This window comes from Peromyscus maniculatus, chromosome 22, assembly GCF_049852395.1.
Source record: "Peromyscus maniculatus bairdii isolate BWxNUB_F1_BW_parent chromosome 22, HU_Pman_BW_mat_3.1, whole genome shotgun sequence".
In the NCBI taxonomy this organism is placed as follows: domain Eukaryota; kingdom Metazoa; phylum Chordata; class Mammalia; order Rodentia; family Cricetidae; genus Peromyscus; species Peromyscus maniculatus.
In genome coordinates, this window is record NC_134873.1 from 19,987,996 (window position 1) to 20,002,202 (window position 14,207).

Sequence of the window (14,207 nt, forward strand, 5' to 3'; positions counted from 1 at the left end):
TTCTAAATTAAAAGAAGTTTATTTCAGAGAAGAACAAAATGATTCCTAAATGTCTTCCTTCATTTCAGAAGGATTCCAGCCAGCAGGTAACTTCGTCTAAAGCAGTCTTTTTTTGTGGGTCCTTGCACAGATCAGGAATCAGGATGTGTGGTTGTCGTAACCTATTGAAAGTGACAAAAGAAAAAGTTGAGTATGCCATAGGAATAAAGGGCTTACAGGACCAGGAAGTTCCTTGGCGAAGGGAGCTGAGCCCCTGAAGCCACTCTGGCCAGGGTTAAGGCCTCTCACAGAATCTAGACATCAGCCCTTTGACACTCATTCTCTGATTTTCTCATAACTTCAAATCACATATCAGATGATTCAAATATGCATGTCCAACCTAGCATCTCCTCTGACCACCAGACTACATCCACCTACCTACTTCACAGGTCACCTGGGAGGTTGAGTTAAAAGATAAATGTTGTTAAATAGAGCTGAATATTATTAAAAATACATTTGGTTTTAGTCTTGGTATCTTTTAGGGAGTAAATATTATGTCCTAAATGTTTAAAGGTCAGTCTTACAGGATTTACAAAAGGATCAATGTGTGTATGTGTGTGTGTGTGTGTGTGTGTGTGTGTGTGTGTGTGTGTGTGTGTGATCTTCCTTTAATCCTAGTATACTCCAGAGGCAGAAACTGTTAGAGATCTGTGAATCTGAGGCCAACCTGGTCTATACAGCAAATTCCAGGCTAGCAACAGCAACAAAGTCATTATATCACTTAGTCATGTTAACGGCAGAAGTGAGAGCCTTTGTAATCAGAAGTACTTAGCATCTGAGGATACCTAAGGTGTGGAAAACTACCTTGAACAGATGTGCTTAGTGCTTCCTTACTTATTCATCTGTTTCCTTTTTTGAGAAAGAAACTGCCGGAGACTGAATTTTGCACATGCTAGGTAAGTACTATCCATTGGGCTACATCCCTAGTCCCAGAACATGTTTAAATGAACAGCTAGAGGAAAAGCTAACTTACTTAATAATCACACCCTAAAAATGTGCATTGTAATGGAAAAAGGTATCTTTAACTCAGCCCCAGAAAGCATTAGCTTTTTTTTTTTTTCACTTCTTCCTTAGTCTCTCCAAATTCCACTTAAACTTCTGTAGTAGTGAATAGGACCATCATCTATCCAACCCTCTGGACCAAAACCTCAAGAACACGGTTGACTTTGGCTTCTTGGTTTCCCTCATTTCTCATATCAAACACTAATATGCTCCAAACCTGCTCACTCCTCAGGTCCCATGACCACACAGCCCTCACTAGACCTCAGGTCATTATGCTCCTGACCCAGTGCCCTGGCCTAGCAGCTAGACTGTTGTGGGTTGTGTATGATTGCCTACAAAGCAGCCATGTTCTTCCTTTATAACGTGATTTTGTCAGGTGTAGTGGCACACACCTGTAATCCTAGCAGGTGAAAGGTGGAGGCAAACGGATGAAGAATCCAAGGCCAGCCTTAGCTATAGAAAGATCTCAAGGCCAGCCTAGGCTACATGAAACCACGAAACCCTGTCCCTAAGAAACTAGACAACCACCAATCCAAAGTTACCTAGGTGTGTCTCCCTAGTCAAAACTTTTGAATGGCTTCTGTGTGAGTGGCTTTTCTTCTCCAGTCCCCTCTTGTCAACTCAGTCCCTCCTGGAGCCCCGGTGTCAATCTTTCTTCCCGGACATTTCCCCTAAAACTCTTCTCTCCCTCTTTTTTTTTTTTTTTTTTTTTTTTTTTTCTTGTTTGTTGGTTTATTTGGTTTTGGTTTTGGGTTTTTCGAGACAGAGTTTCTCTGTGTAGTTTTGGTGACTGTCCTGGATCTCGCTCTGTAGACCAGGCTGGCCTTGAACTCACAGAGATCCGCCTGCCTCTGCTTCCCAAGTGCTAGGATTGAAGGCGTGTGCCACCATGCCCAGCCTACAGTACATGTCACCTCTTCCGAGAAGACTCTCCTGGTTTCTCCGTTTAAAATGGTGTCCTCATCTATCTTCTTCTCCTCACTTCATTAACTCACCTGTTGGATATTTGTTTTGGCTGTTTTCTGTCTTTACCATCAAAGTGTAAGCTCCACAAGAGCAGAGACACCGCGGCTCCCCTTCATGGCTCCAGCCCTTCCCACTGCCTGACTCAGAACAGGCCTTTGTTAAATGGAGGAAGCAGAGTAAGCGACCACATGGAAACGCCACTCAGCAATGGCAGACAAGGAGGGCAAACTGCGCTCACAGGTTGGGAAACGTTCAGGAGTGGATAAAAAATCCTTTCAGGGTCCAGCCGCTCAGAGAAGAGACCGTCTCCATAGTATGGGACACAGCAATGGAACGGGAAACTCAAGTGTAAAGGACCCTCTAGACCTAGATGTCTTGTTGGACTGGGTGCCAGGCTAGGACCGTCAAATGATACCACACTACTGTAGTTCCCCTGGGAGGTCTCTATGAAGACCTGTATCTCTGGACATTTTACATTTGGGAGCTACACTTTCCTCCTTAGAGATTACTGCTTTTAGTACTGGCCCTTTTGAAAACTAATTCTTGATTGAATTAAGAGAAACAATTCAGGGGGCCCGGCTTGACTACAGGGAAATGGGAGAGAGTGGTAGAGGTGGTAGAAAGATTACCCAGTCAGGAGTCAAGTCAGGAGCCAAGGAAACAGGAGACACTGGGCATGTCCACTGTGCGGCTGCTCCACCGAGCTGCAAGGACACTCTCCCTCTGAATGACACCTGTCTTTGTCTCTTCCCCATGGGAGGTGTGCTCAGCTGCCTCCTGGCTTCTAAAGAGCCCACCATATCAAGAAGTTCCCACCTGCTTAGCCCTGGGTGTCAGCAAGGGCTGCCCTGGGTGTCCCAAATGGGGCTGACTGTCCCGGCTCTCACCGCGTCGTCCGGGTTAATTCTCACCGCGTCCTGGACCTCATCCCTTTCCACCTCCTGGCAGAGGTCTGCAGAAGAATGATGACCTTCAGAACTGATCCCTTGGGAACTTGGGTCCTTTCCCTCCTGGAGACACGGAGCTTCACTGTCCAGAGGGGAGAGCCCTTTGTTTCTGTAGGAAGAACCAGGAGCGATCCTTTTAACATTTAACTCGGGAGAAGAACTTAATCTTTTCTTTTAAAGTCTAAGTTTATGAGGGCCAGGTTCAGCATCCGCTTTTACTCCTCATCATCAGGCCCTATCCAGTGAACAAAACACCGCATCACTAAGCTGCACTGCCAGAACACTGAGATGTCCACAACGGCCAGCTCTATCGCTAACATCATCTGTCTCCACCTAGTGGTTTTTGAGACAAGGCTTACTTGTAACTGACGGTCTTCTCCTCCTCCCGGCAATCCAGAAAATTAGGCACCCTCTTCAGGGGAGTCAAATCGAAAGTACTAGCATTAAAATTCACCTTCATTTTGACCCTAATAAGAGAACATGGGTCAGGATGTTGCAAAACAGTGCGCACTTGCATTTAAGCATTGTTATTATTAGAAACTGACCGTTATCAATATGGTCCATTATACTATTAGTTGACACTGCTGTGCCTTCTCAATGAGACTAGTTGCTTAAGAGTTTCTGCAACCATGATGAGAACCAAGATTAGGCAGGCAAAGTTAAAACCCTCCCTCTATTCCATGGGAGCTCACACTGATGTAAGGTATCACGTAAAAAGAGGTCATAAAGCCAGATGTGGCAGAGCAGGCCTGTGTCCCCAGCCCTTGGGAGGCAGAGCAGGAGACGGCCACAGTCTGGCCGCCCCAGGAGATGAACACAGGCAGTGACTGCTCTGGGAACACCAGGCTGGCGGCCAGGCTCACTGTTAGAAAGCTTGTCCAACATTCATCAAGCCCTGCATTCGGCACTCAGGCTCCAACTTCGAATTTCCTGACTTCCTCTCTGGCCCTCAAGTCGTGAAACTATATAAATCTTTTATTTTTATCACATCACTCTCTTTATTTTATCCTCTGCCATCATCCTGATGCCCTCACACAACATGGCTTCCTATTTTAAAACAAAAAACTCAGCACTGGGGACACGGCTAAACTGCAAAATCTGCTTGTCCAAATGACCTGGGTTTGGTTCCCAACCACCCAGCTCACAATCCCCTGTAACTCCAGCACCAGGACACCCAACACTGCCTTCCAGACTCTGCGGATACCTGCACTCATGTTCACATATCCACACACAGGCTCACACATGTATGCATAAATTCAAAATAAAAACACCTTTTAAAACAACAATAGCTCTTTAGATCTGGAGAGATGGCTCAGCTGTTAAGAGCACCAGCTGCTCTTCCTGAGAACCTGGGTTCAATTCCTAGCACCCATGTGGGCAGCTCACAACTGCCTGAAACTCCAGCTCCAAGGGATCTGACATCCTCTTCTGGCTTCTGTGAGCGGCACACACATGGCACACTTTGTTTTTTTAAGGTCTGTAGAGTGCTAAAGGAAACAACTATAATACCCAATCTTAGATCAACTTCTTAAACCAATTCTCCCAATAATGGGTGGCAGAAGAGGCATGTCAGTTTCTGCAGAAAAATACTGCATTTATACTATTTTTCCATCTCAAGTGTCTGATGTTCAACCAAAAAATATAAAATTAAGGTCAATTGTGTTGGTACATGCCTTTAAATCTAGCATTTAGGAAGCAGAGGCAGGAAGATCTCTAGAGGTGAGTTTGAGGCTAACCTGATGTACATGTGGAGTTCTAAGCCAGCCCAGGGCACAGTGGGAACCTGCCTCAAAAAAAAAAAAAAAAAAAAAAAAAAAGAATAGTGATTGTTCTTCCAGAGGACCTGCTGGGTTCAATGCCTAGTACCCACATGGTGGCTCACATTTAACTCCAGTCTCAGGGTATTCAATACCCTCTTGTGACCTCTGCAGGCACCAGGCACACGTTATGTATAAATAGACATGTAGGCAAAACACCTTACACATAAGAATAAACAAATCTTTTTAAATTATAAGGCATGCAAAAATAGGCAAAATAAAATGTCTAGTCAAAATATAAAGTAATCAACAGAACCAGACTGAACCAAATTCAGAAATGACCCTAATGTTGGATCTATCAGATTGGAAATTTAAAGTAACTATGATTAATATGGCTTTTGAAAAAAAAAAAAAAACTAACTAACTGGGGGCTGGAGAGACGGCTCAGAGGTTAAGAGCACTGACTGCTCTTCCACAGGTCCTGAGTTCAATTCCCAGCAACCACATGGTGGCTCACAACCATCTGTAATGAGATCTGGTGCCCTCTTCTGGTCTGCAGGCATACCTGTTGTATCCATAATAAATAAATAAATCTTAAACTTAAAAAAAAAGAAAGAAAAACTGATTGAAAACTGGACAATATGCACTAAAAGATGAAAAATTTCAGAAAAGGTGAAAACTATGAAAAATCAATGGAAATGCTAAAAATCATACTGTCACAGTTGGTGTGTTTGATGGGCCCATCGGCAGATAACACACAAAGGAGCTCCGGGGACTTACAGACGGCTCAATAGAAATTATCTAACCAAAACACAGAAAGTAAAGTCAACCACTCTCAAAGACTTATAGAACTGTGGATGTTATCCATGGTCACACATACACAGAATCTCAAAAATTAAAAGCAGACAAATGGTACACGAGAAATATTTGAAGGAATGATGGTCTAGGTTTCCCCCTAAATTAATGAAATATGTATAATGATAAAAATGAAAATGTCATACAACTCTAAGAGGAAAAAAAAATAAGCTTAGATACTTCACAGTCTACCTGATGAAAACCAAAATTGGAGAATCTTGATAGTACTCAAGAAAAATATCACGTACAGAGGAACAATGAATTACAGCAGACTTTATTTTAAAATCATCACTGAGGTAGATCACTGTCTCAAGAAAGAATTTTCGAAGTCCAAGAAGCTCACAACTTCCATTACATCAATTATTACCTGCTCCTTTTACAAAATTCACTTTCTATGTATCTCATGGGCACTTTAAGCCATTCGTTTGGAGTCATACATTGCCTTGAATTAGAAATACTCGGGAACCTGGAATGCAACTGGGCCTTCTCGATCTCTTTAAATTCTTTCATTGTATAGATTTTGCCTGCAAGACAATTAATAACCTACATCAGCATGCTTCGATGCACCTGCCATTGCTCTCGGGCTAGGGGATCACGTACGAATCAAGTACCGGTCTCACACTGGAGGAGAGTCTTCTTGTCATTGTCCTTGTCATACTGGGCTTTTTTCAGAGGGTCACGGAATGGCGGCATGACAACCTACAAGAGAAGCACTCTTCTGAGGACTGGGCTGCAGTCTGAGGATTAGCATCCAGTCCATCCTAAGCATCCATGTGTGTTCTTATGCAGGAGAGTGGAGAATACAGGACCTACTAACAGAGATCCGTTATATGTAACACATCACAGAGATGGGGCACTCTGACACTTTTCTTAGGAGGTCATAAAGCCAGGGGAAAGGTTAGCTCTGTGTGTGTGTGTGTGGGGGGGGGTCATGCATGAGCTCATGTTTGTGTGTGTGTGTGTGTGTGTGTGTGTGTGTGTGTGTGTGTGTGTGTGTGTGTGCAAACGCATGTGGATGTGCATGTGGTGCTCAGGGTTGATGTCAGCTGTCTCTCTCTCCCTCTCCCTCTCCACCTTATTTTTGGTGACAGGGCCTCTCACTGAACCTGAGGCTTACTGTTCTGACTAGACCAGCCGATGAGCTCCAGGGACCCATCTGTCTCTGTGTCCCCAGCACTGAGGACACAGATTTATGCTGTGACGTCTGCCTTTCACAGGGTGTTAGGGACCCAAGCTGAGGTTCTCTACTTGTGCAAGTAGGCATTTTCCTAGCTAAACTATCTACCCAGTCCAAGGCAAGGTTACTCATTTCAAAGTTTGGGTTAGGTCTTCAAAACCTCTCCTGTCATCATATATTCCTAAATTTAAAAACCTCATTTTCCTTTAGTAAATGGAAATATATATCCATATGTCCATCTTCATCTTAATACCCACAAACAGCAGCATAACAATTATATAAAACTAACTACACATATTCAAAATGCAGGTTATCTGTTAAGCATTAAAGCACTAATGTCTTTTGCTGGCCAACATTACTAAAATTACAATTCAACACAGGACCACAGCCTTCAGAAACAGTCACGGTTATGGTCTAGCCTGCTCCTGTGAACTCCTACCACAGCTAAAAAGGTTACCTATGTGTCTTCGCAGTAATGCTTGGACTTGTTTTCTCGGGTAACTGTAACAGGAACATGACTATGCAGACCTAAGGTGAGCAGACTGCCCTCTCCAGTCTCATAGTTATATAAACTACAGAGCGTTACAGGAAGAGCAACAGGAACTCGCTCTGAAGAGACAACACAGTGCTAGCATCTTGTTATTTGTCTGTGACTGTTGACAGATGAAAACAGACTTTTACACTCTAAAGAGAGCAACAACAGTCTAAAGTTTAATTAACAACTACATCACATTTCCCTATCACTACTGAATTTTTACATTATAACTGTGACTGAAGTTTTTGACTTGTGGACCACAGAACCCAAATGAAAATATTGCAACCTAGTAACTTTTTGTTTGTTTGGTTTTTGTTTTTTGAGACAGGGTTTCTCTGTGTAGCTCTGGGGCCTTTCCTGGATCTCACTCTGTAGACCAGGCTGGCCTCAAACTCACAGAGATCCACCTGCCTCTGCCTCTGGAGTGCTGGGATTAAAGGCGTGCGCCACTGCCGCCCAGCTGTGTTCTACATTTTTAAGAAACAAAAATGCATTTTTTTTCACCTTCTTCAATTACAACAAATCAAAACAGATTGTATGCAGAAGCAGGCACAAGAATGAACTTTTTTTTTTTTTTTTTTTTTTTGGTTTTTTGAGACAGGGTTTCTCTGTGTAGCTTTGCACCTTTCCTGGATCTTGCTCTGTAGACCAGGCTGGCCTCGAACTCAAAAAGATCCCCCTGGCTCTGCCTCCCGAGTGCTGGAATTAAAGGTGTGCGCCACCACCGCCCGGCTAAGAAAGAACTTTTATTTTAAACAAGACATTAAAGAAAGTTACATAAATGTAAAGCAGTATTACTCTTTAGTTAATGTTTTGTTTTAGAAAATACAGTTTTTGTAATAAAAGATATTTCAAATATAGAATTATTTTTTTAAGGTACTAAAAGGGATTTCTTCATCTTAATTTCAAATATAAACATATAACCAATATCAACATATCTAAACGATATAATTCTTTGGAGTTATCAACAAGTCACTATAGTTTGTTTATTGGCCTTTATAGAAAACTTCTTTCCAGATCTCTGTGGACATTCTTTCTAAAATATTTATGTTTGTGATATGTGAGTGCAGATCCACACACGGAGGTGGAGATAACTTTCAGGAATGGTTATCTTCCATCGTGGTTACAGGACTGCAGTCAGGCTGTGGGGCTTCTCTGACAAGCACTGGTATCTCCAGAGGCACCTCACTGGATCCACTGGGAATATCCTTATTTGATATTCCTCAAAGTTAACATGTGATCACACCTTTTTCCCTTGATTTTTACTTCAGGTGTATGAGTGTTCTGCCTGCATGTATGTCTGTGCAACATGTGTGTAGCTGGTACCCACCAAGGTTACGAGAGGGCATCAGCTCCCCTGGAACTGGAGCTGTAGACAGCTGCGAGCTGCCACATGGATGCTGGGAATCAACCCCAGGTCCTCGGCAAGAGTACTTGCAGCCAGTGACCCAGCCATCTCTCCAGCCCCAAGTTTCCTATGTGTTAGTTACCATACAGAATCGAAAGCCACACCAGAAAACTTTCCAAATGAATCTTTTCCCTGTGTACGACTTTAAAGAAGAATGATTTGGTTATGGGGGAAATGGATCACTGTTATATCAGGTCTCCCAAGTGCATATATGCCTCATTATATACTAACAAGACTACATCTGAGCCGGGCAGTGGTGGCACATGCCTTCAATCCCAGCACTCGGGAGGCAGAGGCAGGAGGATCTCTGTGAGTTCGAGGCCAGCCTGGTCTACAGAGTGAGTTCCGGGACAGGCTCCAAAGCTACACAGAGAAACCCTGTCTTTGGGGGGGTGGAGAACAAAAAACAAACAAACAGAAAAAGACTGCATTTGTTAACAGCATCACCTATCTAATTAGCACAGTCTCTGAGCATTCAGATGCTATCAGATGCATGGTGCTGAATGTGAGTTTTCCAAAATTCAAATGTTGTCATTAGTAGTGAATACTGCCATTATCACTTCATTCATTTTCCAGAAAATGTCTGCCAACCAAGCAAAATTTAATAACCATAGTTTGTAAGTCATTCTTTCGAGTAAAAATGGTGTTTCATGAAAAAAGAAAAACCAAGCCAGTTCTGCTCTGGTTTAGCAGCCACGCTTCATTTCCCCCGAGCACAAGTCCTCTGGTGGGCTGTCATTCCACCCGATGGTAAAATGGTCCGGTGTGCTAAAGGAACAAGATTCAATACATTTATTTTTCTAAGATTTATTTTTATTTATGCATATGTGTGTCTGTGTGTCCATGTGTGGGTGGCCCCCTTGGAGGCTAGAAGGGAGCATCAGATCCCCTGGAATTGGAGTTGAGGCAGTCGTAAGCATCTGATGTGGTAATTAAACTTGGTCCTCTGAAGTGCTTTCAAACACCTAGGCACCTCTCCACCCCTTTTCTTGTTTGTTTGTTTATTTGTTTGTTTGTTTGTTTAAGATGTAGCCAGGGTGGTCTTGAACTTGAAATCCTCCTGCCTCAGCTCTCTGACTGCTGGGATTACAGGAATGTGCCTACATGCCCATCCCTAAATTAAACAATTCCTGAGTAGAGACACATATTAGATACACAGAAAGGCTGTAGATTGATTTGAGAGAAGGGGACCAACTCTCTGCACTCCTACAAGTCAGGTCCTTCCCATGCCAGGAAAGAAGATGGGTTCATTTGGTTGACCTAGGCTGACTTTGGGCCATCGGCAGCTCTATGACTAGGAAGGAGCAACAAGAGCCATTTTCTGTAGAGGGGAGGTCAAAGCAGGAAAGATGGGCAACAATGGATATCTCTACCTAAGCTGGAAGTTAGCATAAGAACAAGCCTTATGTCCTACAGCAATTCAAGAACATCAAAGAACCTCCACATGGACTTTCCTTTCTTTTTTTTTTCCCTATTCTCCCCCCTCCCACGCCCTCCCCTTACCTCCAGCCTACCCTCCATTTCCACCTCCTCCAGGACAAGTCCTCCCCCGAGGACTGCGATCAACCTGGTGAACTCAGTCCAGGCAGGTCCAGTCCCTTCCTCCCAGACTGAGCCAAGTGTCCCTGCATAAGCTCCAGGTTTCAAACAGCCAACTCATGCAATGAGCACAGGACTTGGTCCCACTGCCTAGTTGCCTCCCAAACTGATCAAGCCAATCAATGGTCTCACCTATTCAGAGGGCCTGATCCAGCTGGGGGCCCTTCAGCCTTTGGTTCATAGTTCATGTGTTTCCATTCATTTGGCTATTTTTTTTCAATAATTGAGTAAAACTGAAATTTATTATAAGCCACAGTCGTCCTAGGGACCTCCATGTTATATATATAGCCTCTATGGTTCTATGGGTTGTGGTCTGATTGTTCTTTATTTTATATCTAGAATCCACCAATGAGTGAGTACATACCATAACTGTCTTTCTGGGTTTGGGTTACCTCACTCAGGATGATTTTTTCTAGTTCCATCCATTTGCCTGCAAATTTCATGCTTTCATTGTTTTTCTCTGCTGAGTAGTACTCCATTGTGTATATGTACCACATTTTTTTCATCCATTCTTCTGTTGATGGGCATCTGGGTTGTTTCCAGGTTCTGGCTATTACAAATAGTGCTGCTATGAACATAGCTGAGCATGTATCTTTATGGTATGAATCAGCATTCCTTGGGTAAATGCCCAAGAGTGGGATGGCTGGGTCTTGAGGTAGTTCGATTCCTAATTTTCTGAGAAACCGCCATACTGATTTCCACAGTGGTTGTACAAGTTTACATTCCCACTAACAGTGGAGGAGTGTTCCCTTTGCTCCACATCCTCTCCAACATTGGTTGTCATTGGTGTTTTTGATCTTGGCATTCTAACAGGTGTAAGGTGGTATCTCAGAGTCGTTTTGATTTGCATTTCTCTGATGATTAAGGATGTTGAGCATTTCTTTAAATGTCTTTCAGCCATTTGTAGTTCTTGTTTTGTGAATTCTCTGTTTAGCTCTTTAGCCCATTTTTTAATTGGACTGTTCAGTGCTTTGATGTCTAGTTTCTTGAGTTCTTTATATATTGTGGAGATCAATCCTCTGTCAGATGCGGGGTTGGTGAAGATCTTTTCCCAATCTGTTGGCTGTCTTTTTGTCTTATTGACTGTGTCTTTTGCCCTGCAAAAGCTTCTCAGTTTCGAGAGGTCCCATTTATTAATTGTTGTGCTCAGGGTCTGTGCTGTTGGTGTTTTATTTAGGAAATGGTCTCTGGTGCCAATGCGTTCAAGAGTGCTTCCTATTTTCTTTTCTATTAAGTTTAGTGTAACTGGATTTATGTTTAGGTCTTTGATCCACTTGGACTTGAGTTTTGTGCATGGTGACAGATAAGGATCTATTTGTAATCTTTTACATATTGACATCCAGTTATGCCAGCACCATTTGTTGAAGATACTTTCTTTGTTCCATTGTATAGTTTTGGCTCCTTTGTCAAAAACCAGGTGTTCATATGTGCATGGATTAATGTCAGGGTCTTCAATTCAATTCCATTGGTCCGTATGTCGGTTTTTACACCAGTACCAAGCTGTTTTTATTACTATAGCTCTATAGTAGAGTTTGAGGTCAGGGATGGTGATGCCTCCAAGGGTTGCTTTATCGTATAGGATTCTTTTAGCTATCCTGGGTCTTTTGTTTTTCCATATAAAGTTGAGTATTTTTCTTTCCAAGTCTGTGAAGAATTGTGTTGGGATTTTGATGGGGATTGCATTGAATCTGTAGATTGCTTTTGGTAAGATTGCCATTTTTACTATGTTAATCCTACCTATCCATGAGCATGGGAGATCCTTCCATTTTCTGATATCTTCTTCAATTTCTTTCTTTAGAGATTTAAAGTTCTTATCAAAAAGGTCCTTCATTTGTTTAGTTAGTGTTATCCCAAGGTATTTTATATTATTTGTGGCTATTGTAAAGGGTGATGTTTCTTTGACTTCTTTCTCAGCCCTTTTATCATTTGTGTATAGGAGGGCTACTGATTTTTTTGAGTTGATCTTGTATCCTGCCACTTTACTGAAGGAGTTTATCAGCTGTAGGAGTTCCCTGGTAGAGTTTTTGGGGTCACTTATGTATACTATCATATCATCTGCAAATAGTGAAAGTTTGACTTCTTCCTTGCCAATTTGTATCCCTTTGATCTCCTTTTGTTGTCTTATTGCTCTAGCTAGAACTTCTAGTACTATATTGAATAAATATGGGGAGAGTGGACAGCCTTGTCTTGTTCCTGTATTTAGTGGTATGGCTTTGAGTTTCTCTCCATTTAATTTGATGTTTGCTGTTGGCTTGCTATAAATTGCTTTTATTATGTTTAGAAATGTTCCTTGTATTCCTGATCTTTCTAAGACCTTTATCATGAAGGGGTGTTGGATTTTGTCAAAGGCTTTTTCAGCATCTAAGGAGATGATCATGTGGTTTTTTTCTTTCAGTTTGTTTATATGGCGTATTACATTGACTGATTTTCGTATGTTGAACCATCCTTGCATCCCTGGGATGAATCCTACTTGGTCGTGATGGATGATTGTTTTGATGTATTCTTGGTTTCAGGTTGCCAATATTTTGTTGAGTATTTTTGCATCAATGTTCATGAGGGAGATTGGTCTGTAGTTCTCTTTCTTTGTTGCATCTTTGTGTGGTTTGGGTATCAGGGTAATTGTAGCCTCATAAAAAGAGTTTGGTAGTGTTCCTTCTGTTTCTATTGTGTAGAACACTTTGAAGAGGATTGGTATTAGTTCTTCTTTGAAAGTCTGGTAGAATTCTGCACTGAAACCATCTGGTCCTGGGCTTTTTTTGGTTGGGAGATTTTTGATGACTGTTTCTATTTCTTTAGGGGTTATTGGTCTATTTAAATGGTTTATCTGGTCTTGATTTAATTTTGGTATGTGGTATTTATGCAGAAAATTGTCCATTTCTTCCTGGTTTTCCATTTTTGTGGAGTACAGGTTTTTGAAGTATAGGTTTTTGAAGTATGATCTGATGATTCTCTGGATTTCCTTGTTGTCTGTTGTTATTCTCCCTTTTCATTTCTGATTTTGTGAATTTGGGTGCTCTCTCTTTGCCTTTTGGTTAATTTGGCTAGGGGTTTGTCTATCTTGTTGATTTTTTCAAAGAGGAGTTTCCTTTCTTTATGGCAAAAGTTAGCCATTTAGGCAAAAAACTGCTCTTGCCTCAATTGCTGACAGTTACTGTTCAAACTGGACCAGAAGGATGCAAAAGAAAGTGCCTGCCAAACTCTGCCAAGACAAGGTAGGACAGTCCTTCAAAATTCCCTGCTTCTCAGAAATGTCTGTCAGATATATTAGTCCTTTAGGACAAAAATGGATGCCTCAACATTACAGAAAAACTTTGGGTGACTGTCCAGACACCCAGATGTCCCTGTCATTAGGTAACATTTCACCCTTCTGGGGTCTTTGAAGGAGTTGAAGACTAGATAGTCGTAGTTAAATGCTGTGGGGTGTCTTTCTGTACGCTGTGAATATATGTTGTTCCCATTTGATAAATAAGCTACTTTGGCCTATGGCAACTTAAAAGCAGACAGGAAATCCAAGGAGAGAAAAGGGAAGGTGAAGGGCAGAGTCTAGAGAAACCACAGCTGCCACCAGAAGCAAGATGTAAAAATACTAGTAAGCCACAGCCACGAGGCAACTTATAGATTAATGGAAACGGGTTACGTTATAAGAGCTAGCTAGCTAGCAAGAAGCCTGCCAGGACCAGAGAAAACTCTTGGCTATAGTTAAAGTTTTTCTTAGTTATGATAAAAGGCAAATTAGTTATAAAACTTTAAACTCACAAAGATAAGATAAATAATAGAATATTTTCTCTGATTTTGCCAAATACAAATGAAATGGATATTGTAACTGTAATTCTTACTTGATAACCATTTTGTTGTATACAATTTTACTATGTTACAGTTAAAACCTTCCTTTTCTATTTAGACAAAAGGGAGGAAATGATAT

General features: G+C 41.9%; 1 protein-coding gene across 6 annotated transcripts in view; it reads right to left on the reverse strand.

Annotated features, from left to right (window-relative positions):
• Window positions 1–14,207, reverse strand: part of LOC102904769 (protein FAM228B) — a 25,352-nt gene continuing 11,145 nt past the window's right edge. For 3 of the 6 annotated variants that reach the window (XM_015999988.3, XM_042266913.2, XM_076559368.1), the window contains exons 6-10: window positions 6,178–6,265; window positions 5,934–6,090; window positions 3,314–3,421; window positions 2,824–3,063; window positions 1–161 (exon numbers count right to left, since the gene is read on the reverse strand). In XM_015999988.3, coding sequence (XP_015855474.1) covers window positions 2,841–3,063; window positions 3,314–3,421; window positions 5,934–6,090; window positions 6,178–6,265 — 576 coding nt within the window. In that variant the 3' untranslated portion in view covers window positions 1–161; window positions 2,824–2,840. Of the gene's footprint in view, window positions 162–2,823; window positions 3,064–3,313; window positions 3,422–5,933; window positions 6,091–6,113; window positions 6,266–14,207 lie in introns of those variants that run through there. The other 3 variants (XM_076559366.1, XM_076559367.1, XR_013047268.1) reach the window with 3 other exon arrangements.